Here is a 22,582-nt window from a genome sequence, read left to right as displayed (position 1 = left end):
CAGCCCTGGGAGGGGTCACCAGGAGGTGAGAGGTCTCCATTCTCATGGACAACAGGGCTCTGTGGGACATGGCTGTGGATGTGCTGATCTGGCACTGGTGACAGCCCTGCCATGAAGGGGACAAGGGACCCTGGTGGTCCCCTCCCCAAGAATGCTGCTGTGGGGTCTACAAAGACCAGCACCAAGTCCCATCCCTCAAGCTAGCTGCCTGGGAAATGCCAGGATTTTGTTTGACTTTTGCACCCCGGAACATTCAGGAGATGTTGACTGTGAGCGGAGAAGTGGCCTCTGTCTTCGTCGTGCTGTGATGGGAGGAAGAGTCTCTTGCACAGGTCCTTTATAAACACAATGGCATTTTATACCCTGAAGATCCAAGGGGTGCTTCAGCAGGCAAAGGCTGACCCAAACACCTGAGCCTCCTTCCCTCATCAATAAGTGCCCTGAAATTGTTTTAACCATCCAGGTTCAGAGCAATGGCAGAGAGGTACCGTTATGAGGGAACAGCGTGGTTATGGGCAAACACACCCATGCACACGGTGGTCTCCTGGTGCAGCAAACTTGGGTATCACGGTCATTATGCTGCTCCAGTTCAACCAAGCCAACGGAGTCATCTGTGCTTGACCAGCGAATGACGGTTTTTCATTTTGATGATGAGCTTGATACATCTCGTCAGATAGGATGAGAGGAAATGACCTCAAGTTGCATCAGAAGAGGTTTAGATTGGATATAGGAAAAATTTCTTCCTGAAAAGGGTTGTCGGGCATTGGCACAGGCTGCCCAGGGCAGTGGTGGAGTCACCAACCATGGAGGGGTTTAAAAGACACGTAGATGTGGTGCTCAGGGACATGGGTTAGTGCCAGAGTTGGTTAACGGGTGGACTCAATGATCTTGAGGGTCTCATCCAACCACTATGATTCTATGATTCTATGCTCCGAGTCAGGTTTATTCTGGAAAATAACAGTTCAGCTGCTTGAATTGGAAAGAAAGTTACAGAAAAGAAAAATAAGCAAATATTTCAGCAAAATATACCTCAAGCCTCGTTCTGTAACTGCCCTTCAGGGTTTTCTCTCAGAACATACACATAAGCAGAACTTATGCACTGGAGTTTGGATACCAGGGAGCCCATTCCCACAACCGCAGGAGGGTTTTGCTTGGTGTGGGGTTTAACCCGCTGTACCAGCCTTGTTCTGTGGGGTGGCACATCAATAGCGACAGGTCCCAGAGGCAGCTCTGCCTTGGCCCCCAGGCCCCGGAGCTTCGCGCGGTTCTGCTGCCGGAGGCCGCAGCCGGAGGGGGAGATCGGGCGGATCCTCCGCACAGCCCCGGGGAAGCGGAGGCTGCGGGTCGGGGATGGAACTCGGCCCCGAGCGAGCCCGGCACGGGGCTGCCCTGCCCGGGCCGGCTCCTGGGGCTGCGCGCCCTGCCCCGCAGCCGCCGATCGCCCCCGGCCCGCTCCGGGCAGGGCCCGCCCCGACCCCCGCCCTCCCGGCGGAAGCGGCGGTTGCCGGGCAGCGCGGCGGGGCCGAGTCGGGCCTTGGGCTCCCGGCGGGCGGACCCGCTCCAGGCCCAGGGCGCGGCCTGCTGGGCCCGCGCCGCAGCCGGGAGAGCTCCGCGGGCTCCCTCGGTGAGTGCTCGGGGGAGCCGGGCAGATCCCGATCCCTCGCGGGCCGCTGTGACCCGGCCCCGGCGTTGTCCCGGGCGCGGCCGCCGGAGAGCGGGACGGCGGAGGCTGCAGCCGGGGGCAGCCGGGCTGGGGGCGCCCGAGCAGGGCGCTGGGGAGGCGCCGGGCCCCGTCCCACGGCCGCAGGGGCGAGGCCGAGCCCCGGCGCCAGCCCCGGAGAGGGGTCGGGGGCTTGGGGCTGTGTCCTGCCCTCCCCAGGAACACGGGCAGCGAAAGGAGCCGAGAAGGGTCTTTTTCAGGAGTGTCCGGTGTCGTTTGGTGCGGTCCTGGGTCTCAGCCCGTGCCCCAGAACAGGGTTTGTGCTGATGTCCCCGGACAGCACGGCCAGGGCGGGCTGCGGGTGGCGGCACAAGCTCCAGGCTCCGTGGCTGGACCCATCAGCTCCTGTAAACCCAACAGGTGGCTTGTCCCTGCGTCCCGCAAGAACCCCGGGTTAAAGTGGGGCCTCTGTCGTGTCCTCCTCCCTCCCTCGCTCTTCTGAGAGAGGACGTGGCTGCAGCTCTGCAAACCCACATGGGTGTCTGCCCACCTTGCGGGGCCTTTCCTGGTCGAGGCTGCTCCTGCAGGATGCGTGTGTGACCCCCTGGGCAGCCTGTATGTGCTGGCTTTGTTCCTAAAGTGCTGTTGGTGGCACATGCCCAGCTCCTACAGAACATGTCCCACATGTAAATGCCACTACCACACGTGGCTATACTTGTCCTTCTTTGTTTTCAGAGAGACAAAATAGGTCTTGGAGACTGGCTGGTGGGGAAGAGCTGGTGGTGTCTGAGGGGACCTGCGTGTGGAATAGCATTGAAAGGAAAATATTAATCTTTTCTATTAGTCTGCAGTGGGTAGCAAGGGGAAAGCATAGGCACAGACTGACATCACTGGGTAGGTTCACAGCAAATTGACTTCATTTCCTGACCTCTTATTCTGCAGGAGGTACGGCCCTGGATCCGCGTGCACCCCTCAGGCGCAGAGGTTATCCTCGTGCTGCTTTCCATTTCAGCTGCAACTACCAAGGAAGGAAGCAAACAGCCAAGACCAGCTGCATAGAGATTAGCCCTTTGATTTGCTGCAGAGGACTTGCTCTGCTTATCACAGCTTATCACAGCTGTGGGAATTCTTTTCCCCCCATTTTTTTTTTGCATGCTCGTAAAGGCATGAAGCTGGTCTTGCTTCAGCTCTGTGTGTGGTGGTGGCACAGTGAAACTGTGATCTGTGAAGAGGGAGTGTGCAGCAGGTTCAGGGCTGTGAAAAACACCTGCTAAAGCCTTGTCCATTCCTGTGTTTTGTAGTTTCCTTAACTACAATGCTAAAAACAAGCCACAAAAGGAAGCCATGGTTCTTGTGGGCTCTGAAAGATCTCAGTTTACTGGAGGGCTAAGTAGCATTTTTACCAATTCTTAAGCTGGAGCAAAGGGCACAAAGAGTTGAATTAATGGTTCTTAAAATTGCAGGGATGCTCTTGTGGGAGAGGTAGGGCTGGAACCTGTGTTGCTGCAGTGCCAGGCCAGGATTAAGCTGTGGTCCTGGTGGGGAAGTGGGCAGCCAGCCAGGCTCAGAGGGGTGAATAAGCAACGCTGAAGTCCTTGGGTTACTCTGGCAGCTGCCCTGCTCTGCGTTGTAGCTGTACTGATTGCAGGTCGGCAGGGAACAGGGCTGGTGCAGCCCTGTGGCCACGAGCAGCCTTGCTGCTTCCCTAGCGAGTTCTGCAGTCTGGCAGGGGGTCAAGAAGAGAGAGGAGTTGCACACGTGTATATCTGTGTATCTGGACTTAACTGGCCCGTGTCTGCAGAGTCTACCTGCATCTTGTAGCCTGTGAATGCCCTAAATAGCATTTTTTCTCGTGGCAAGAGGTCAGATACTGTATCTTGACATTTCAGTTTCTGACATGGTGATAGAGAAGATGCTTTCCTGGGTGCAAACCAGGCAGAGGGGCTGAGCCAGCTGCCAGGTCACTGCTGCAAAGGGCTGGCCCTGTTCCCTGTTCCTCCTTCTCTGTGTTCATGAGCATATGCTCCTGCTGTGTTTCCTTTGTGCTTGCTCCAGTGCTTCTCTGATCCCCCCGGGGAGGTAACAGCCAGGTTACTTTTGGGCAGAAGGGTAAACCAGCAGAAAACTAACCCCGCAAAAGAAGCGACTTGTTTCCTGCAGGGGCAGCACGGTGAATCAGCTCAGCACAGGACCACCTGCGCTAGGGAGCTGTCACAAGAGATAAAGCAGAAGGATGGAAATGGCAGCAGAGAGGGTCTGCACGTCCCCTTTTGGCAGAAGTGAGCTATAAGGTTCTCTTGCTTCTGTCCTCAGAATATGCTCGCGGTTGGCAGGAGCAGAGCGGCAGCTTGGGAAGTCTGTACTGATCACTGGTAACTGAGGGTTGGCTGCTGCTTCTCAGGGCCGGGAAGCTGATGCTGGGGGCTTGTGTCCTGTGTCAGTGAGTTTGCTGGAGGTACCTAGGTAGGCAAGATGCTTACTGTTGAAATAAGGTTGTCTGATCTTGCAAGATCCCAATCCAGAGGCGATGTGACTTGCAAATCAGGGAGTGGGTGTCATTTGCAAATTCCCTGCAGCAGGGCAGGGTGCTGTTTGGACGTGAAATGTGACTTGTGTGAAGGTATAGAATGAGTCTTACATCCCCCGCCTCCCATCAACTTGCCTTTCCTCCTTCAATCCCCCACACTAATTGTCTGCTCTGTTACAGGTCTTGATTTCAGCCTGTCATTTTGCGTGTAGATTGCTGGGTTTGAAGGCGAGTTCAGGCCAAGATCAGATGTGAATTTCAAGGCCAAGTTCTGGAGTGATCTCATGGTGAATGCTTTTTTTTTTTCTAGAATAAAAGAGCCTGTTCTGGCTTAGTTGGATCCATTATCAAGGAGACGAAATAATACCAAGACAGTGTCCTTTTATCTCAGGCTGACAGTCTGTGTCTGCTCTTCAGAAATAGCTTTTCCAAAGCAGCTGGGTGCAGACTGTACATGCGTGCTGATGTGCAAGAGCCAGCATTGTTTACATTGCCTCTGCAGTTGTGTCTGGCAGATGAAGAACAGCTTTTTGCTAATGGGTCTCATGTCAACAGGGGCGATTTAGCAAGGAAGACTGCAGTGCATTAGTTGCTATGACTCAGGCTCACTCAGCCTTGTACTGATTGTTTATTGGTTTGTAAATTAAACTGCAGATGCTGCATCCCATCAGTGCTGGCATGCCGAGGATCCTGAAAGGGGTATTCCTGTAGAGATGTCTCAGAAATCTTGAAATTACTGTCTTGCGAGTCAGGGCATGCAGGTGTAGCCGCAGCTCTTACAGTGATGACTCCAGCTGAGCTATCTGGGCACCTGTCAAAATCACAGTGTGACTGAGGTATCGAGGCTCTTGTGGCATCTGCCAAAGCTCACCAGCAGTCTGTGCCGATTGGTGCGGCATCCTGCATCCTCATTTTCTGAGTGGGGAGCACGTCCCTCGGGTTTCTTGTAGGCAATAAAATGCTGTCCACAAGATCTTGATGAGCATTGTGGGGCAATAGATGCAGGAAGGATCTGTGCTTCTCTTGTGAGGAGGAGGGAGGCAGCAGGAACTGGTGCAGGCCAGGGCAGGGGTTTGCTGATCTGTGCTGGTCCCTGCTGATCTGCATTGAAAAGTTATTTAGAAATGAAAAAGATGTTTTTGTAAACAGGTAACTCCCCATTCTCCCAGAGAGCTGAGAGACAGCTGGGCTCTTTTCATCTCAGGGCTCTTGCCCAGAAATTCAGTGTCTGCTCCTGTGTGGTCCTGGAGTGAAGCGTTTTGTCTTGGGTCCTTTCAAGGTTCCGCCCCAGCCTGCTCGAGAGCGGTAGTGGCTCTGGTGTGTCTCTCGCGGAGGATACAGCAGAGAGGTTTATCTCTGTGGGGCAGGGGCTTCAGCTTGCCTTGGGTAAGTTGTGTTCGAACCACAGGAGCTAATTAGAAAGAGCCCAAGGTGCAAGGTAATTCAAATGTAAGGCTAAAATGTGTTGGGTGATGTCCAGCTGCCTTGTGTGTCCTGTTCACTAAAGGCACACAGGGCTGTTATAGCAGCTCACCTCCTGCTTGCATGTCTGTGTTAAATGTTCCTGTATGGGAGAGCAAAGCCAGGAGGGATTTTCTGTGCTGAAGATATCGGTATTACAGCAACTGAGGACATTTCAGGTTCAATGCTGGTAAAAATGCTGATTAGCACCACAAAAGGGACAGTGCAGCTGGATCCCTTGCCTCACCTGCATGGAGCCCAATTTGGAGTGGTTTCCTGCCTGCAGGTCATCTCTGTAGCTGGGTGTGCACTCTCTAATGAAGGTCAGAAGTTCACCTATATATATGTATATATATATTGAATGTAGCTTTTTGGTGCTCAGTGAGCCCTGTTCCTTTCTGTTCTCAGTGGCGGTTGGTTTTTGTGGCAGAGGGGCAGCAGGATGTGTGAAGGGCCATCCAGGATTTCTGGCCCCATTCCTCCAGACCCTACACTCTTCCCAGACTATTACAAACGCCCCTTCTCAGGTGAGTCCCTGATGCTTGTTACAGATGTGTGGTTTTGTACTTTGGCGTGACACAGCTTGCCTGTTTGATGTCCTTATTATTTGGCATCCATCTCCACCCACACTGGTGCAGGTGTTTCTGCTTCCTCACGGATGGTGATCCGAAAGGTGGTCTGTGTGGCTGGTTGAAAGATGGAAAAGCACAAGGTAGAGGTGGAGAGGGAGTCTTGAGTTTTGTCTGTAGGCTGTGGGTGAAGAAAACAAAGAGGTAAGATTGTTTCCTGATAATCTCCTTCTCTGTCTTTCTCTGTAGCTCGAGGGAGGCTGGAAGGGAATGCTCAGAAGCTGGATTTTACCTCTGGCTCCCTGGACCCACTTCCCAACCCATACCCTGCTTTGGGCAGTGCTCGCCAGGTCCAGCCAGCCCCTCGCATTCGCCCCAGTGGAAAGGATTTCCTGGAGAAGGGACAGAAGGGGACACTCGGTCTCTTACTGCAGCTTGAAGGGATCTCCCTTGGCGGGGGGATGCCTATCAAGAGTAAGTACAGCTGGGTTGCTGCTGCCCTGAGTTGCATTTGGGATCAGGGGTTTGGGTGGTTTCCTTGGCTCTGCTGCCTGAAGACACCTTGAGTTTCACACGGCCAGTCACCCCATCTCCTGTGTTTGTCGTGGCAGTGGTGTCCCCATGTGGGAGCCGGTGCTGCTGGAATGGGGAGAGAGACTGCAAAAAAGTCTTTATTTAATTTGGACTTGAGGATCTAGTCATGGATGACAGACTGTTGAGAGATGCTGGAAATAAATCAAGTCCTTCTACTTTGCTGGCTCTGAATATAACTAGTATCTTTATAGTCAAACTTAAATAAGGATCAAGTGAAATCTTAATATATAGAGGATGTTTAGCCTGGGGATTTCCTTTTTAATAAAGCCAGGCAGGATTTGGGAAGACTGTGGATATTGAGAACATCTTTCTGAAAGATGTTCCCTTCTCCAGGGAGGTCAGCTGGGGTACAGGGGTCCAGGAAGGAGAATCACCTGGGTGTCATTCGATTTATTCCATGTGCTGGTATTGCCCCTTGCCCTGCCTGGTGCCAGCGCGGTGGATACCAGTCTGGTTGTGTCAGCTGAGATCTTCCCTGCTTTGGGGAGCCTAAGGAAGGATAATTTTTGCCTCGAAAACAAAAAATACAATCCATAGTCTTGAATGTGGCACAATGGCTGACCCGAAGCCAGGAACAGCGCAGGTTTAAGGCTCTGCAGCTGCTGTTAACCAGCCCTCTCTCTGCTTCAGAAACACGCCGGGATGCTGAACTGGGAACTGGCTTTCCTCTGGAGAGGATGCTGGTGTGGCTTGTCTGACATAGTCCCAAATGGGATAAGTGAGCCCCAGTCTCTCAGAATGAGGGAGTCTGTGGACACCAGTGATTGCACAGCCTTGTGCTCGTGCTTATGTGGGCACTGTAAGGTCCTCTGGCAGAAAAGGGTTAGTCTGGGAGTGTGCATCTCACATGGGAAAAACACACAGATTATCCAGTGTGCAGGAAAGAGGAGAGCTTTGGAGAGAGAGCTGTGGGCTCCAAGAGCCTGCATCGCTTGGCAGTGTCTGCAGGGTGGAAGCTGCATCTCCCCTTGCTGTGCAGGAAAAGAGTCCAAGGACCACGAGAAGGAAAATGTGAGGCGAATAAAGGAGATTCAGAAGAAGTGCAAAGAGAGGGAGCGAGCCCAAGAGCACAGCCAGCCCAAGCCCGTGAAAGCTCTGTGGAAATCCCAGAAGTATGAAAACGTGGAGTCAAAGGTGAAGGCCAAACTGCAGGTCGGTACCCACTGAGCTCTTGAGCTCTCCTGGCCTGGGATGTGGGTCAGCCACGAGGTTCTGTGGGATGGTGGAGATGGAGGAGTCGTGGAACCTACGGGTCTGGGGACAACTTGGTGCTGAGGCGTGGTGGGCAGATAGGATGGTGGGGCTGTGTGTTGAGCAAGAATGTTTGGCCTGGGTCTGCAGAGTGATTGCTGTAATAATCCCCATCCTGTCTGACCAAGTAGTGTCCTCATGCAGGGAAAACTGAGAAGAGGAAAATCTCATCACACTATCTGTGTGGAGGCTCCTACTTGCCCCTTTCATTGTGTGGGATCTAAAGGTGGTTCCTGGGGTCCAGGAGCCCTCACAGCCCTGTTCCCTGTCTAGAGGTGCATCCAACTGGATTTGCAGCTTCCCAGTATTTGGGGCAACGTGTGTCTGGATTTTGTGCCAAAAGGCTGTGTTGTTCTGCCCCACGGATTGCGGTCCTCAGGGGCAGCTCTTCAGGCTGTGTCAAACCTCAGTCCAAGTCCTCTTACCACCCTGTGCACCCAGAGTGAGCTGTGTATCTCCAGAGTCTTCTCTGAGCGATGGTGAATAACCACTGCACAGTGGGGGCACACAGACATCTCCAGGCAGTCACGGTGGAGTCCTCGGAGCTCCAGCACAACCTGCAAGGGTGTGTGTACCTCCTGTCCCCTGCACGCCTGCTTGTGGGATTAGAGATGCAGGGCTATGCCTTCTATCCTCAGGCTTTTTCAGCAGCTGAAACGTTCATGCCTTCTGTTCTGAACAGGTGTGAGGCTTTGTGGAGGTTTTGGATTGCTTTTGGCTTCTTTCTCTGGATAATCTTTTCTCCCCCAGTGGGTTCCTTGTGTTCAAATAATGTCTCTGTTGAAGAGCTTTTTAAAATCTACCGAAGTGGCTGCCTTGGTAGGGGTGTACCTGCTTGTGTAGAAAGTAAAGGCTCCCTAGGAGAAGAGAAGTCCATCGCTATCTTTGGGTGGATCTGTTGTTATCAGTCTGGATCTGGGATCTGTCACTGTCATCCAGCTGACCTCTGTGTTCGGTTTGCCCCGTCCTTCCTCCAGAAGTAGCACTGTGGCTCCTATGGCTGGGATGGGTTCCTGCTCTATGGCAGCAAGCAGAGGGGTGTTGAGCCCACCCTTATCACAGTGTCCTCCTGGAGGGGAGGCCATGGGAGTCCCTTCCAGCCCAGCTGCGAGAGAGAAGCTCTGTGGGGAAGGGGTGGCGCAGGGCTGCTGCCTCGGCCAGTGAACTGCTGGATCCTGCGTTCCCATCAGCCTCAGGATTGTCAGCTGCCAGGAGAGGGTTTTGTCCTTCTGCCAGACCCTGGTAGCCTCCACAGGCTCCATCTCTGTTCTGGCTTTGCAGCCCCTCAGGCTGTGTGGACAGGAGTGACCCAGCGAGCTGCTGCTTGTGCAGACGGTGGGTGCAAGCTGGGTGACACCTTGAGCACTGTCACTGACACCAGCCTCCTCTTGGTGCTGCTGCGCTGAGTTGGAGCCTTCAGGTTCCTCCTCATCTACGTTGCTTCTCTCTGGTCTGTGGCCCTCAGGCCAACTTTTAACCCTAAAATTACGTGTATTGATAGCAACTGCAAGAAGTGACAAGATGATTTCCAAGCCAGTGGTTCCAAATGCTGTGTCTGTTCTTCCCAGTGTGCCACTGACCTCTCTGATGTCCCTGACCCTTCCTGGCATGGGAGCAAATCCTCGTGTGCTTTAAGAACGCAAGCCTACACTCTTGTTTGACGAATCCTCTGGCTTAGAGGAAGATGAGATCTTTTGTTTTGGGGAATGGGGATGGTCTCTGTGCAGGCAGTTTCTGTGCGGTGTGTTACTGGTGCTCTGCGGATTCCTCCAGAGGGAGGTGGCAGGAGGCCCTGGTGCTGACTCACGTTGTTTAACTGGAGCTGTGGTGTTCCCTTTGGAGGATCTCCATCTTCCATGGACCTGCTGCTCAGACATTAAGTTGATTCTGTCCCTGAGGCTGTTCATTGTAGCAGCTGCCTTCAAAAAAGGGCTCTGGCAGTCTTGGTGCTCCCGCGGAGGCAGACGGGACATGCTGCGCTCTGCTAGCATGCTCCTAAGGTCACAGGCTTATTTTACTTAGAGCCAACCACTCTAGGTAAAGGTGCTTCTCATTAATCTACCGGAGAGATATGCATCTTGTGGCTGCTGTTGAAGCTCTTTGGAGCCCGATCAGCCTGGGCAGTGCTGAGGGCATCACGTACATGGGGCCTCACACCAAAATTACTGATGTTACTGTCCCGTCCCACTGTTGGTCTTCAGGTCTGCCAGGATATGAGGGATCTACCTCGAGGGGCCAACAGTTCAGCTGGGAGGGCAGCTGAGACCATGGGTACCTGTAAGGATCTGGAGGCTGCCCTGTGTGGTTCCTGTCACTTCCAAGAGAAAACTGTGCCCTGGGTGTATTTATTGCAAGGTCACCTGCTTGCCAGAGTGTCACCTTGCAATTTTCAGGGATTTTTGGGGGGTTGCCTCAGTCAGTCTTGTTGCAGCCTGCCTCTTAGACAGCAAGCAGTGTCACCTTGTGCCAGTGCTGACCATGGCCTTTGAAAATGCTTCCCAAATGCGACTCCAGACTCCCTCACTCTCTGCTCCTCTTTCTTCCTAGGGTAGGATAACCACAGATGTGGGGTCCTAAACAGAGCAGCACTTGAGAACAGCATCTAATTTGTGTCAGTTTCCTACCTGTGCCATTTCATGACAGCTTGCTGCAGCAGGGCTCTGCTGCACGCTCTCTATTTGTGGAGGTGGGGTGGCTTCTGGGAATTCAGGTTCTCTGGTGTTGCCAACAAGGGAGACTGGCATGTGTCTCTGCACTTTCAGCACGCTTAGTCCCTGCTGCCATTTGCCCTTTCCGCAGGAAGATTTCTGCTTTTTAAGGAGTCATTATCATGGTCAGTTTGGACTGTCCACCCATTTAGATTGTCCCTAGGCCTGGTAGGTATCTCTGTGCGGTTATCTGGTTTTGCTCTCCTTTCATACCTAGCAGATTAATCAGTAAAGACTAAAAATCAGTAAACTGACTCTCCAGTCAGTGCATTTGATCTAAATGCGAGTTTCTGCAGATTTGTTTCTGCCATTTTTAGTGTTTCTTTATAAAGTTCAGTTGCCAGGTCTGGATTTGTTGCTGTAGGCAGTCTGTTTGCCTTTGCTGGCTGGGTGCAGATTGCCTTCCCCCGAGAACTTCCGCCAAGTCATGGTAGAAAGATTGTACTGTTGTCTGCTGGCTGGAAACGTGTGCTTGAGCTTGTGGTTGACCTCCCAAGCCTTGTTGGGTGGGTTTCCCTTCGCTCCAGCCTCCCTCCGCTACTGGATCTGTTCTTGCCTTTCCCAGGAGAGCTCCCCACCTCCAAATCCAGAGGCTCTGAAGTTCCTGAGGGCATATTCTCGCTGCGGCTCTGGCATCAAGCCATGCAGATCACTCTCTCCGAGACCTGCCAGAACGAGAGCTGTGGCACACGCAGCGGCTCCAGATGTGCTCGGTGCTGAAACCAAGGTGGGTTGCATGCTGACTGCGTGTTCCCAGGGGTTTCTGGCACTTATCCTTTGCTCTTGCTTTGAACTCTTCATATGTTCTTCTAAAGCGTTGGGTTGGATATGCTATGTGAACAGGGAGATCTGTAAGTACTGTTCCTGCATGAAGGGAAGGAACAGGGCCTTAGTCCCTTTCGTGGTGAGATGGGCATGCAAGGATTGCTAGTACTACCCTCTGGCTTCATCCTTGCTCATAGTTAAAGAGATTGTGAAGCTCTCTTTGAAAATGCAACCACCTCGCTGCAGAAGTGCCAGTGAACTCAAATCTGCTCTTCCTAGGGCTTTGCAGGAGGTTTTGGGGGTTTGGAGGCTGCTCCCAACTTAATCAAAGGAACTGTGGCTTTTGGACGTTAGATAAAAAATTGGGGAAAGGGTGTGATTTTTAGTAAGGATATTTAAATCAGTATTAAGAATTAAACCTTTCAGGGAGCCTTGTCTGGGAGGGCTTAAACTGCCCCATGACTCATGTCTTTTTTCCTTGGCTCATGTGGCTCGTTGGTTCACAAATGCCTTGGAGTGACTTAGTTTAAACAGAGCATAAATTCACAGGGAGGAAAACCTGAAATTCAAATCCAGCAACCTTCTCCCCTGCCCTGACCATTGGGGGAGCTGTGATGGAGGGCGCTGGCTCTGGGGCAGGACCAGCCAAGTTCCTGCTCTGCCAGGGCTTCTCTTGCATTGACTGGCCTGGTGAGGGCCTGACCAGTTTTTCCTCTGACCTTCTGCCTGCTCTGGTGGGCTCAAAGTCCACCGGTAGGAGCCACGTGGAATACATCAAGCCTGGTTCTTTCTGTCCTTTTGACTTTGAGAGCATGGGGTCAGCTTGGGGTCCTTAAAAAGGCCTTTCAGGCTTTGTGTTTGCTGCCTCCCTCTCTCTTCTTCCAGATGCAGGTGGAGAGCACGAGCATTGACTTCATTAAGCACAACGCCCGCAACGCTAAGCGGGCCCCGCTGCGGCGTTCCCAGTCCCTGCAGGCACTGGCCGAGCTGCTGGAGCAGAAGCACCGGGAGCAGGAGGAGTACAACGCCAGGCAAAAGGGCCACGTCCCCCAGTAGTACGTGTGTCCCTTTCTGGTCCATGGGACTTTCTATAACAAGCAACCTCCTCTCACCACATCCCCCAGCTTCTGCGTAGATCGATGAGGGGCCAGGGACAGAGATGCTCTTGCCATATGCAAGCAGTGTGATTTATTGGGGGTGGGGGAATAAATGCCATCCCTCCTGCTGTCTTGACTTAGCAAACATCCCGTGGCCGGTTTGGTGGGGCTCAGAAATAATTTTATCTCCTCCTCCCTTGCTGCTGTGCAGTGATGCTAACATGGGGATGCTCTGTGTATTCTGAGAAATGTGCTTCTGCCCCTCCGCAAGCCTTGCTCTGTGTCACAGAGCCGCAGTACTGACAGGTCTGGGTTTGAAGAGGCAGATACCTTGCTCTGCACCACAAGCGTTCATCCTGCCTTGGACCCAAAGGCTGAGGGACATCCAGCTAGTGACTTGCATTTTGGGGTTCCAAGTGGGTTCTGTGGCCACCAGCAGCTCCTGGGTGACCCTGTCCTGGGACTGATCGTGGTGTCAGTCCTTTGGCTCTCTGCTGCGCCTGCTGTCCCCACCAGCATCCCTGCCTGGGAGCTGTTTTGTCCAGCTTCATTCCATCACTGCCCACAGATGGTTTTGAGAGGCCTCAGTGGCCTGGGCCAGAAGCAAGGAGCAGAAGCCCTTGTTTCCAAGGAGTTCATGTTGGCCTCAGCGTGTCTTCTAGCTGCCCTTCAGTGCAGGTGGAGTGTATTTGCTAGTCCACGCATGTGGGCTGAACCCAGATGTATCCTTCCACAGTGAGGGTGGGCAGGGTGGGTCACTGCGGTCCTCAGGTAGTGACGTGGAGCCCAGTGGGGTTTGAAGGGCTCAGTTCATGGGTGAATCCTCCTGCCCAGTGTGCTGACACCTGCCTTCCCCTGCCCTGCCAGCCTGCTGGAGAGGAAAGAGCTGTGGCGCAGACAGACGGAGGAGCGGCTGCGAAACTTGCCAGATCCCGACATGCCGCCTGGTCATACCATGATGCCGGAGAGCCAGCGGCTGGAGACCCTCGGCAATCTGAAGCAGAGTAAGAGGAAAAGAAACAGGGATTCCAGCTCAGATAAACAGGTGATCCTAGTCAGGATTAGGGAGAGGAGAGTCCTGGAGCACAGGTTCCTGCCAGGTGGAGAGTTGCCTGGGACAGAGCACGTAGCTGGGATGGTGCAGGAATAGCTGCATTGGAGGTGCGTGTGTGGAACGAGCAGTTTACTTCAGGTTGGTGGGATCTGCAGGTGACAAGACTGGCTCTTTGCAGCAGGCTGATCTGGCGGACCTGATGTAGGAGTTACTATTGCTCTTAAAATGATAGAAAGGTTTTGGTTGGAAGGGACATTCAGAGGTTTCTAGTCCAACCCTTGGTTCTTCAAAACTGGAGCAGGTCACTCAGGTCCTCATCCAGCTGAATTTTGAATTTTAAGGATGGCTGCTCTCTCAAAGTCCTTGTGACAGCACTGCCACCATTTTCGTGACTGTGGATGAGGTTATAGCATTAGGAAAAGGATGGGTTTCTTTGCTCTTCCACTTACACAGCTGCTTTTTTTTTTCTTTTTTTAATTTTACAGGCGAGGAGCAGCTGATAAAGGAGCTGGTGATGCTGCCGGTGCGCACAGACACCCTCAGCATGCAGAAGAAGCGGGTAGATCTGGAGAGGAAGCTCTCCCAGATAGAAGAGGCCATCAAAATTTTCTCAAGGCCCAAGGTCTTCATCAAGCTGGACTCCTGAGCCGGTGGGGCTGGGTGTGTTGTGCTGCTCTGCATGAACATCCTTCGTCACTGGGAAGGAACGATCATCATTTGGGGAGGGAAGGAGAGGAAGGCAAGTTCAGGACCCTGGGCCCACGGAGGTGCCGGTACAGTGTCCAACGTGCAGCCAGTGTCTCTTGCTCACCCTCCAGCGCTGTCTGTCCTCCAGGGAAAAGGGTGGGAGATGCCCTAATATACTCTGTAGTCTGGAGAACAGTTGCCTCTGTGCTGCTTGACCTCTCAGACATCAGTTCTCTGCTCTGGATCCATAGTGTCACCTCTTATTTTTCCATTTTTTCCCCACTTCTAGAAGGTGGTAGGACGTCTCTTGTGCTGCTGCGTGTGGCGTTCCTTGTCGTCTTTCTCCTGAGCTGGGCCATGCTCATTGCTCATTCTGGACACCTGCAGACCGGTCTGCACACAAACTTCGTGCTGTACCCCTGCTGTGTGTGCCCTGGTCCTTGCTGTTTGGGCTGGCTGTAGGAGGATCTGGCAGCATGTCTGGAGAAACCTCCATTGTCTGTGGGGCAGGACATGCTCCAATAAAGCATCATTTCCCTCCTTCAGTGTCTGTGCAGGTCTCGGTGGGCTCAGCAGGGCCTGAGGAATGACAGTGGGCAGCAGGAACCAGCAGCAGTGGCACAGGGATCACTGGAGAGCTCTGCTGCATCTCCTGCTCCGGGCAGAGCCAACTCCACAGCTTGGGGCCTCATCCAGCTGAACTGGGGAAGTCTCCAAGGATGGGGTTGCTGCCAGTACCTCGTGGGGCTCTGTCCCCAGGCCATGCCACCCTCAGGGGAACACTTTTTTCCCCTGAAGTTGCATCAGAACTTCCCTTGTTGCAGCTTGTGCCTGTTGCCCCATCTCCTTTTGCTGTGCAGGGTGGGGGTGCTGTGCATGGTTGCCCCAAACAGGTGCCTTGTTGCACGGGGCTACTCCATCCCTGGGTGGGATTTTGCAGGGTGGAGATGTTGCAGAGTGGTCCAGCCCTGCACGAGGTACCTTGCAGCACCCAGAGCTCCTGCCGAGGGACAGGGAAGCTTTCAGCACCCAACTGGAAAATCACCCCACGCTCCCCTGGGGCCGCCCTCGGGGCAAACCCCACAGCCATGCTGACCAGGCTGGGTGAGAGTGGTGCTGAGAGCAGCTGGGGACCGTGGGCACCAGCCGCAGTGCACCTCCCTGCCCTAAACAAGTCTGGACTAACCAGCCCTGCTGTCTGCTTTGCTCTTACCCATCCGGGTGCTGCGGCTGTCGCCCCACTCCAGAGCTGTGCCAGTGCCCTTCCTCCCTGAGCACTCGTGTCCAGCTCCGGTGAACGGGCTGGAGAAGCGCTGCCCTCAGGTGCCCCCTCCCTGCTGGACCTTGTGCGTGGGCCACTTTGCCAGCAAATCAGGCTGGCAACACGGAAGTGTTGGTGCTGGTGCCAAAGGTTGATGCCACAGGAGATAGGGTGAGAGGAGATGAAGAACCACAGGGATGGCCACAACCACAGCAGCACCTCCCCATCCCTCCCTGCGGGCAGGAGGGTGCTGGGCCAGAGCTGAGCCAGGCCAGCAGCAAAGGCCAAAGACACAGTCAGCCTGGCACTGCAGTGCTGGGAGAGGAGCTGTGTCACCCCCGGCAGTGTCCGCTGGGGCTGAGTGACAGCCAGGGAGCTGTGGCCAGCCCAGGTGCCAACCCACTCCTTGCAGATGTCACCGGGGTGTCCCCTGCATAGTGAAGGCATTGCAGCAGGGACAAGGTAGGACTGGGTGGGGACCAGGTGAAGCTTGTGTCAGGCCACCAGGCCAGGCTCGCTGCCCAAAACAGCCTGGACACATGCTATGGGACAGGGATGTGCAGGGGGAGGGATGTGCCCCAGTGTCCCTTCAGCCCCCCCTCTCCCCGCAATGTGCTTTGCTGGGGTCACCCAGCAGTGAAGCTACAACACTCCCCACGTCAAGGGTGCAGCTCCCAGGACTGCCATGTGCACGTGGGGCTGGGATCCGTCCCCAAGGGGTCCCCACCTGCTCTGCCCCCCCGGCCTGTCCCCCTTCTCCTGGGGTCCTGCAGAGCCAGTTGCAGCATTCCTGCTGCCCCACGCTGGGATGGGCCACAGCATGTGGGATGTGTGGCGATGGTCTGGTGGGGACATGCCTGCCCCATACCCTGTCACCGAGGCTGTTTGCTCCCCTGGGAGGCAGCTGCACCCCATGGCTGTTGGGGTCCAGCCCCCTGGGATGATGCGAGCCAGGGACAAGCGGGCTGCTTTCTAGAAAAGGTTTTACTGTCCATTGCAATATATTAATTGATAATGCATATTTCAATAAAACAATTAAAAACCCCCGCTTGTTTGGAAGGAGGGGGTGGGAGGCTTGGGGGCTTGGAGGGGCAGCACCTGGTGGGTGCAGATGCTGCAGCAGGGCTCCTGGGGACATGGGCAGCAGGAGAGGGCAGCGGACAGCTCCGCTCGCCCCTGCCAACCCACCTGTCATCGCCCCAGTGCTTAAAACCAGCCCAGCTGTGCAGAAACCCGGCCAGCTGGCCAGGGCAGCACAGGACCCCGCGGCTATAGGGTGAGCAGCGTGCCGTCCTCCCGCCCGCTGCCCCGGCCAGGGCTGCCGTCGTGGCTGCCAAGGGACTGCAGGGAGCCCCGCGAGCTGTGTGGGGACAGGCTCCGCTGGAGGGGTCTGTCCGCAGGGCCCCCGTTGGGGCAGCCCCCGGGAATGTAGTGGGACGCGCTGTCGCTCTCGATGACCAGGTCGCCCTCCTCGTCGCTCTCGGCCGTGCTGTAGTTGCTCAGGTACTGCGAGGCCGGGCTGGGTGTCTGCTGGCTGGGGGTGCTGTCTGTGGACATGCCCGAGCTGCCCGAGGCCTTGCTGCTGCGAATGACATTGTTGCGCTGGTTGGCCGGTTTGACAGTGATTATGAGGTTGTGGCTGTTGGCCACCATCATATCTGTCACCTGGTCCAAGGACTTGCCGGCCACATCGATGCCATTGACCTCCAGGATCTCGTCGCTCACCGCCAGCAGCCCCGTGCTCTCGGCCAAGCCGCCCTTCACCAGGCGGGAGATGAAGATGCCAGGCACCTTCTCAACGCCCTGTGGGGCCACACGCACGCTAACGCCGTCGCGGATGTAGAAGCCCAGCGGCTTGTCAGAGCCGTGCTTGTGGAGCCGCACGCGGCGGTGGGTCTCGGGCAGGATGTCCACATCGATGATAGAAGAGATCTGGCGGAAGTCCTGGGGCATCCCGATGAGGAGGTGAGGCTTGGCTCGGTAGTGCGTGGGGCGCAGTAGCCCCTTCTTCTTCCGCTGCAAGGAGTTTGAGGCGAAGACGCTGGCATCAGACTCTGCTGTAGGGAGCAAGGGAGGACAAGGGTCAGGCACTGCAGCTGCCCGGGGACACAACCACGTGCGCTTGGCCCCAGGTGTTGGGGGGGCGGTGGGAGAAGTGCCCTGCTCACGGCTCTCACTGGCTTTTCCTCCCCAGAGCATCAGCCCGGCTTTTCCTGCAGCCTGTTTCTGCCAGGCCCATCTCCTGGGATTACCCAGCGTACATGAGGCTGGGATTAGTGGGATCGAGGCAGTGATTCAGCCTTAATCACACTTTAAGCCAAACTCTGCAGTTTAACACTAGAGCTGCCAGCCGTGATGGCCTTGGAGCCACAGCCATGCCCCAGTTTGGGGAGAGGAAAGCCCCCCCTGCATGAGCCTCCCCTGACATGAGGGCTGTTGTGGCAGCAGACGGCTCCCTGAGGGTGAGTGCAACCCCATGAGACAGCACCAGAGTCCCTTGTCCCTGCTCAGTCGAGGCCATCAGTGGCACAGGATGGGGATGGCTGCAGCTGTGTCCTGCAGAGCCATCCCCAAGGACAGAGACTCCGCAATGCCTGGAGACCCAGCCCAGGGCTGCAGCATCTCTGAGGCCCCTGAACATCCCCAACTGTGATTTGTGCCACTGCCTCTTGTTCCACCATCCGGCACCACCACACAGGTTTTGACTCCATCCTCCTTGCGCCTGCCCTGGCACTGCTCTGGGGCCCAGCTCCAGCATGTCCCCTACTCAGCCACATCCTCCAAGAGCTGGAGAGCAGCCCCTGGGCACACTCTGGTTTCTCCCCATCCCTTTCCATGTGGGACCACAGATCTGGATGCTGCATTGCCAGCATGTTCCCTGTGGTACTCCCCACCAGCACCCAGACCCTGCTCCAGCCTCAGGGGCACTGGGGATGCCCTCAAGCCCCGGGGACGCCGGGTTTCTCCTTAGCTAAGCCAACCTACCAGGGCTCCTGGGTTATAAATATCTCCCTGCACACACAGCCTGGCGTATTTTTAGCTCGGGGAAGGGCGGTGGAGGCTTTCCCACAGCTATTTCAGTGCACAGCTCCTCTCTGAGGGGTGTGGAATGGCTGGGCCAGGCAGGTCCAGCACCCCATGGACAAGCCCACCGGTAGCCCAGGTGATGTGCTGGGCTTTCCCCTGCCCTTCCCATGGGCCCAGCCAGCTCAGGAGGGCCAGTATCACCAGTCCCTGGCCAGGCTGCCCCACAGGGATGGCTTCAGCTGATGGAGTGACAGCACAGAGAGGAACCAAGCTGCAACCTTCACTGTTTGACCCCCTGAGGCAGGAGTGTCTGCCACAGAGCCCACTGAGGTGTGCACACCTACATACACACACGTGTGCACAGCTCCTCGTGCCCGGCGTGTGAGAGAGACTCTGCAGCCACATTCCTCACCGACCCGGACTGGTTCAGCGACAGCCCAGCCCTGGGATGACCTGGATCCATTTTAAATCAGCTGTGACTCACCCAGGGCTTGCTCCTGGCCTCTCCGCACACCTCCTGTGTTGCTGCCGGCCCCACGGCCCCTCTCCCACGGGCATGGCCAGGTGCAGGGGGGTTGCCAGAGCTGCCTCCTTGCCCTCCTTATCATGCTGCCCACAGTGCCAGAGCTGTGACTGCCTGCTCTCCACACTGTGCCCCCTTGGCACAGTCATCCATGGGCCCTCGCAGGCTTTTCCCAGCAGCAGATAGGATGGCTCTGGCAGCAGGAGCAATGCTCCCACGGCAGCTCCGGCACACCCAGCCCTGTGCTGGCTCCCTGTGCTGCAGCTCAGGCCCAGGTGTTGGTCCAGGCACAGGGGATGGTTCAGTGCTGGCAGTGGCAGCCCCTGAGCACACCACGAGCTCCAGGTCCCTCCTGCCAGCATCCTGGATCACCACTGCTGGCTCCCATGCCAGTGGCCCCAGAGGAAACATGGCAGGGCATCCTGCATCACCTCAGTGCAAGAGACCAGGAAAACTGGCACAGCAGCTGGGACCAGCCACTAGCATTGCCCCTCACCCAGGGACTTGGTACCACTAACGTGAGCTGGAAACACGGAGTCTGTCTGTGCAGCACGCTGGGGAAACGGGGAGACCAGGCTCCAGCTTTGCATGCTGTTGCTTGATGGTGCTACTAAAGAGAAACTTTGATGGTACTAAACTGAGTAGAAGGGGACCGGCTCATCTTCCCAACGAAGAGGAGACGTACCCAGGGTGCTGTCACCAGGAGGCTTTCATGCTCACTGAGATGCTGCTATCATGGTGATTTTGCACTCCTGTGCAAGGAAGCGGCTCTGCAGGAACGCACCACTAAGGTCAGGGAGAGCCCCTGGGCTGCCGGGAAGGCGACAAGCCTCCTCCCACCACCAAAAACTCAGCAGCACCCAGCACCCCAAGAGCCCTGCCAAAATGATGGCTGCTGCTGCTGCCTCAGGGCAGGGAGCTGGATTGGGCTCCCGGCATGGTGCTCAGGGGAGCAACACGGTGTTTGCTGGATGCCCACACAAGCCCTGCCGGAAAAACACGACTTCAAAGGGGTGAACTGCAAAGATTTGCCTTTGCTTGCTGGGGAGCATGGGGCTGGGCTGGGGTGGGTGCCCCCCACCACAGGGAAGGGCTGCCAGAGAGAGCCTGTGTGGTGCCCCAGCCCTGTGGGGCTCTGGGAGCCTCCCGGTGCCACCACCCCCAGATCTGAACACCCAGCACTGGCTGGAGGGTACATGACCAGCTGTCCCCACCACAGTCACAGCTCAAACATGGAATCGACGATACCACGGGACATAGCTCATCTCCCTTGATGGGGAGGACAGACCCAACGCCCTTCCCCTCTTACCCTTCTTCTGGATGATGACCCTGAGGAGGGGGTTGGCAGAGGACAGGGCTTTGTGGTAGTTGTCATCGTTGTTGATGGGCAGGAGGTCACCATGGATGTCTGTGTAGCCCAGGAGCACATCCACCCGTGGGATCTGGTGCACCGTCTGCAGCAAGCGGTAGAAGTCCTGGAAGTTGCCTGCACCGGAGCGTTTCATGGCAAAGCGGCGAAATTCGGCATCAAACTGTGGAGGAGGAGGAAGAGGAGGAAAAGGGTGAGGCTGGGCAGGGCTGGCATGACCAACACAGGCAGGGCATCCCGCAGAGCCGGGCACTGCTGGCTCCAGAGCTCCAGCAGCACAAAGGCAGTGATGACCACCAGCCAGAGCCCCTCCCAAAAGCAAAATAAAAGAAGCACAACTGTTTTCCTGCCCAAACACCAAAGTGACAAGGCAGAGAGATCCCTGTGCAGCAGAGGAAGGGCCCTCTGGCCGTGCCACCAGCCACAGCAGGCACTGTGCTGCTGGGAAGCCTTTCCCTGCGACACGGGTGCTGCCGTAGCACCTGGTGAGCAACAGCGTTAATTATTGCCTCCTTCAGTCACGATGAAGGGGAAGCCAATTAAGAACAGGCTGACGAATGCCGCGAGGATCGTGCTGCCCAAGGGGGATTGCACTGATCCCAGGGCAGATGACAGCCAGTGCTCCCTGGGAAGAAGGGAACTGCACACCCGCTGGGGTCCCGGGCAGGCAAGGGCACAGCCGGGCAAGGGTGCAGCAGGGAAGTGCACATCTGGGTGAGCACAGAGCTGCATGGGTGGGCACAGCTGGACAAGGGCACACTTCTGGGCAGGAGTGTGCCAGGTGAGCACATATCTGGATAAGCACAGGTATCTGGGGGAAACCATGTCAGGGTAAGCACACAGCCATGTAAGCGTACATATCTGGGGACACAACAGGGTGTTCATACCTTGCTGGGGGTGCACACCTGTGTGACAGCATAGCCGGGGATGTGCATGCCATGGTGAGCATGCACATCTGGGCACAAGCACATCTGGGCAAGGCGTACACCTGGGGTGATCGCACATCCAGCACGCCCACACCGACAGAGCCGTCCCGCACACAGGGGCTGCCAGCACCGCGCACCGGCGAGGCTGCGCATCTGGCGAGCACTCCCCGGCCACGCTCCCACGGCCGGTGCCGCCGCGCTGAGCGGGCCCGCGGCCCGGCGGAGCCCACGGTGGGTGGACGCCGCGGCTGCCGTGCCGAGCCGGGCCGGGCGCGGGGAGGCCCGCGGCAGAGCCACCGCAGAGCGGGGGAGCGGAGCGCCGGCACGGTCTGGCTTCCCCGCCGCTGCCCGGTGCGCGGTACCACCCCACGTGTGCTGTCTGGCGCGGCGGGCGGCGCGCCCGGCGGCGCGCCCGGCCGTGACCCAGCGGTACCGGCACCGGCACCAGCCCCGGCCCGGCGGGCGCTTACCTTGCTCTTGACCTCGATGACGGGCTCGGCGGAGCGCGCCGGCGTGCGGTGGTGCTTGGCCATGCTGCCGGCCGGGCCGGGCCGCACCGGGCCACGGGGCCGCGCCGCCGCCAGCGCCGCTCCCGCGGCCACGGGGGATTTTCACCGGCCATGACGTCACCGGCGAGCAGGCCGGGCGCCGCCGCGCCATTGGTCGAGGCGGGGTGGGGGGCGTGGCCGGAGGGTTGCTGACAACGTCGCCGTGGCAACGGGGGCGGGACCAGGCGGGCGGCGAGAGCCCCCAGCCCCTCTGCCCGGGCCGGGGCCGGGGCCGGTTCCGCTTCTCCCGGCGCTGCCGCCCGGCCGGACACGGCTCCTCTGCCCAGCCAGTATGGGCGGGCGCCTGCCCCTCTTCGGAGATGTCCCCGCTCCACGAGTGTCACTGGTGGCAGACCTGGGGGGATATTTCAGCGCGGCTCGGCCCCACCGGCGGACGGTCCGGTCCTGCCCTCCCGCTGGCTCGGGGCCGCCGGCTCCCTCTGCTGCGGGTTCGGTGGCCTTTTGGCAAAGCGCTGGCGGGGCCGGGGCAGCCCTAGCAGCAGGAGACTGCTGAATCTTGGCCTGTGACACTGCCGTGCTGCTTCTTTCCAGCCT

The 22,582-nt window shown here is 56.7% G+C and overlaps 2 protein-coding genes across 2 annotated transcripts; one reads left to right on the top strand and one right to left on the bottom strand.

Moving 5' to 3' along the window:
* The first annotated feature begins 1,532 nt into the window (after positions 1 to 1,532).
* ENKD1 (enkurin domain containing 1) lies at positions 1,533 to 14,477 on the top strand. The gene is made up of 8 exons (XM_080351994.1): positions 1,533 to 1,624; positions 6,057 to 6,175; positions 6,467 to 6,691; positions 7,791 to 7,963; positions 11,336 to 11,497; positions 12,421 to 12,590; positions 13,500 to 13,636; positions 14,172 to 14,477. Exons 2-8 carry the CDS (start codon positions 6,091 to 6,093, stop codon positions 14,330 to 14,332), a joined length of 1,113 nt encoding a protein of 370 aa, XP_080208120.1. The 5' UTR covers positions 1,533 to 1,624; positions 6,057 to 6,090; the 3' UTR covers positions 14,333 to 14,477.
* Positions 14,478 to 16,903: 2,426 nt separating this feature from the next.
* On the bottom strand, positions 16,904 to 22,139 carry PARD6A (par-6 family cell polarity regulator alpha; the record flags this gene model as incomplete). Its single annotated transcript, XM_080351950.1, is given in 4 exon segments — positions 16,904 to 17,691; positions 20,494 to 20,716; positions 21,950 to 22,033; positions 22,035 to 22,139. Coding segments are annotated over 4 exon segments (1,200 nt in total).
* Positions 22,140 to 22,582: the final 443 nt, after the last annotated feature.

The sequence above is a fragment of the Nesoenas mayeri genome (genome assembly GCF_963082525.1).
Source record: "Nesoenas mayeri genome assembly, chromosome: 12".
In the NCBI taxonomy this organism is placed as follows: domain Eukaryota; kingdom Metazoa; phylum Chordata; class Aves; order Columbiformes; family Columbidae; genus Nesoenas; species Nesoenas mayeri.
The sequence above is the reverse complement of the archived record's forward strand: the minus strand, read 5'-3'. Positions and strand labels throughout refer to the sequence as shown.

Bases quoted from the DNA above. Each gene is read 5' to 3' on its own strand.
- ENKD1 (XM_080351994.1), top strand. From the start codon at position 6,091: ATGTGTGAAGGGCCATCCAGGATTTCTGGCCCCATTCCTCCAGACCCT. The intron at 12,591-13,499 runs GTACGTGTGTCC...CTGCCCTGCCAG, and splicing joins AAGGGCCACGTCCCCCAGTA to CCTGCTGGAGAGGAAAGAGC. The intron at 13,637-14,171 runs GTAAGAGGAAAA...TTAATTTTACAG, and splicing joins CCTCGGCAATCTGAAGCAGA to GCGAGGAGCAGCTGATAAAG.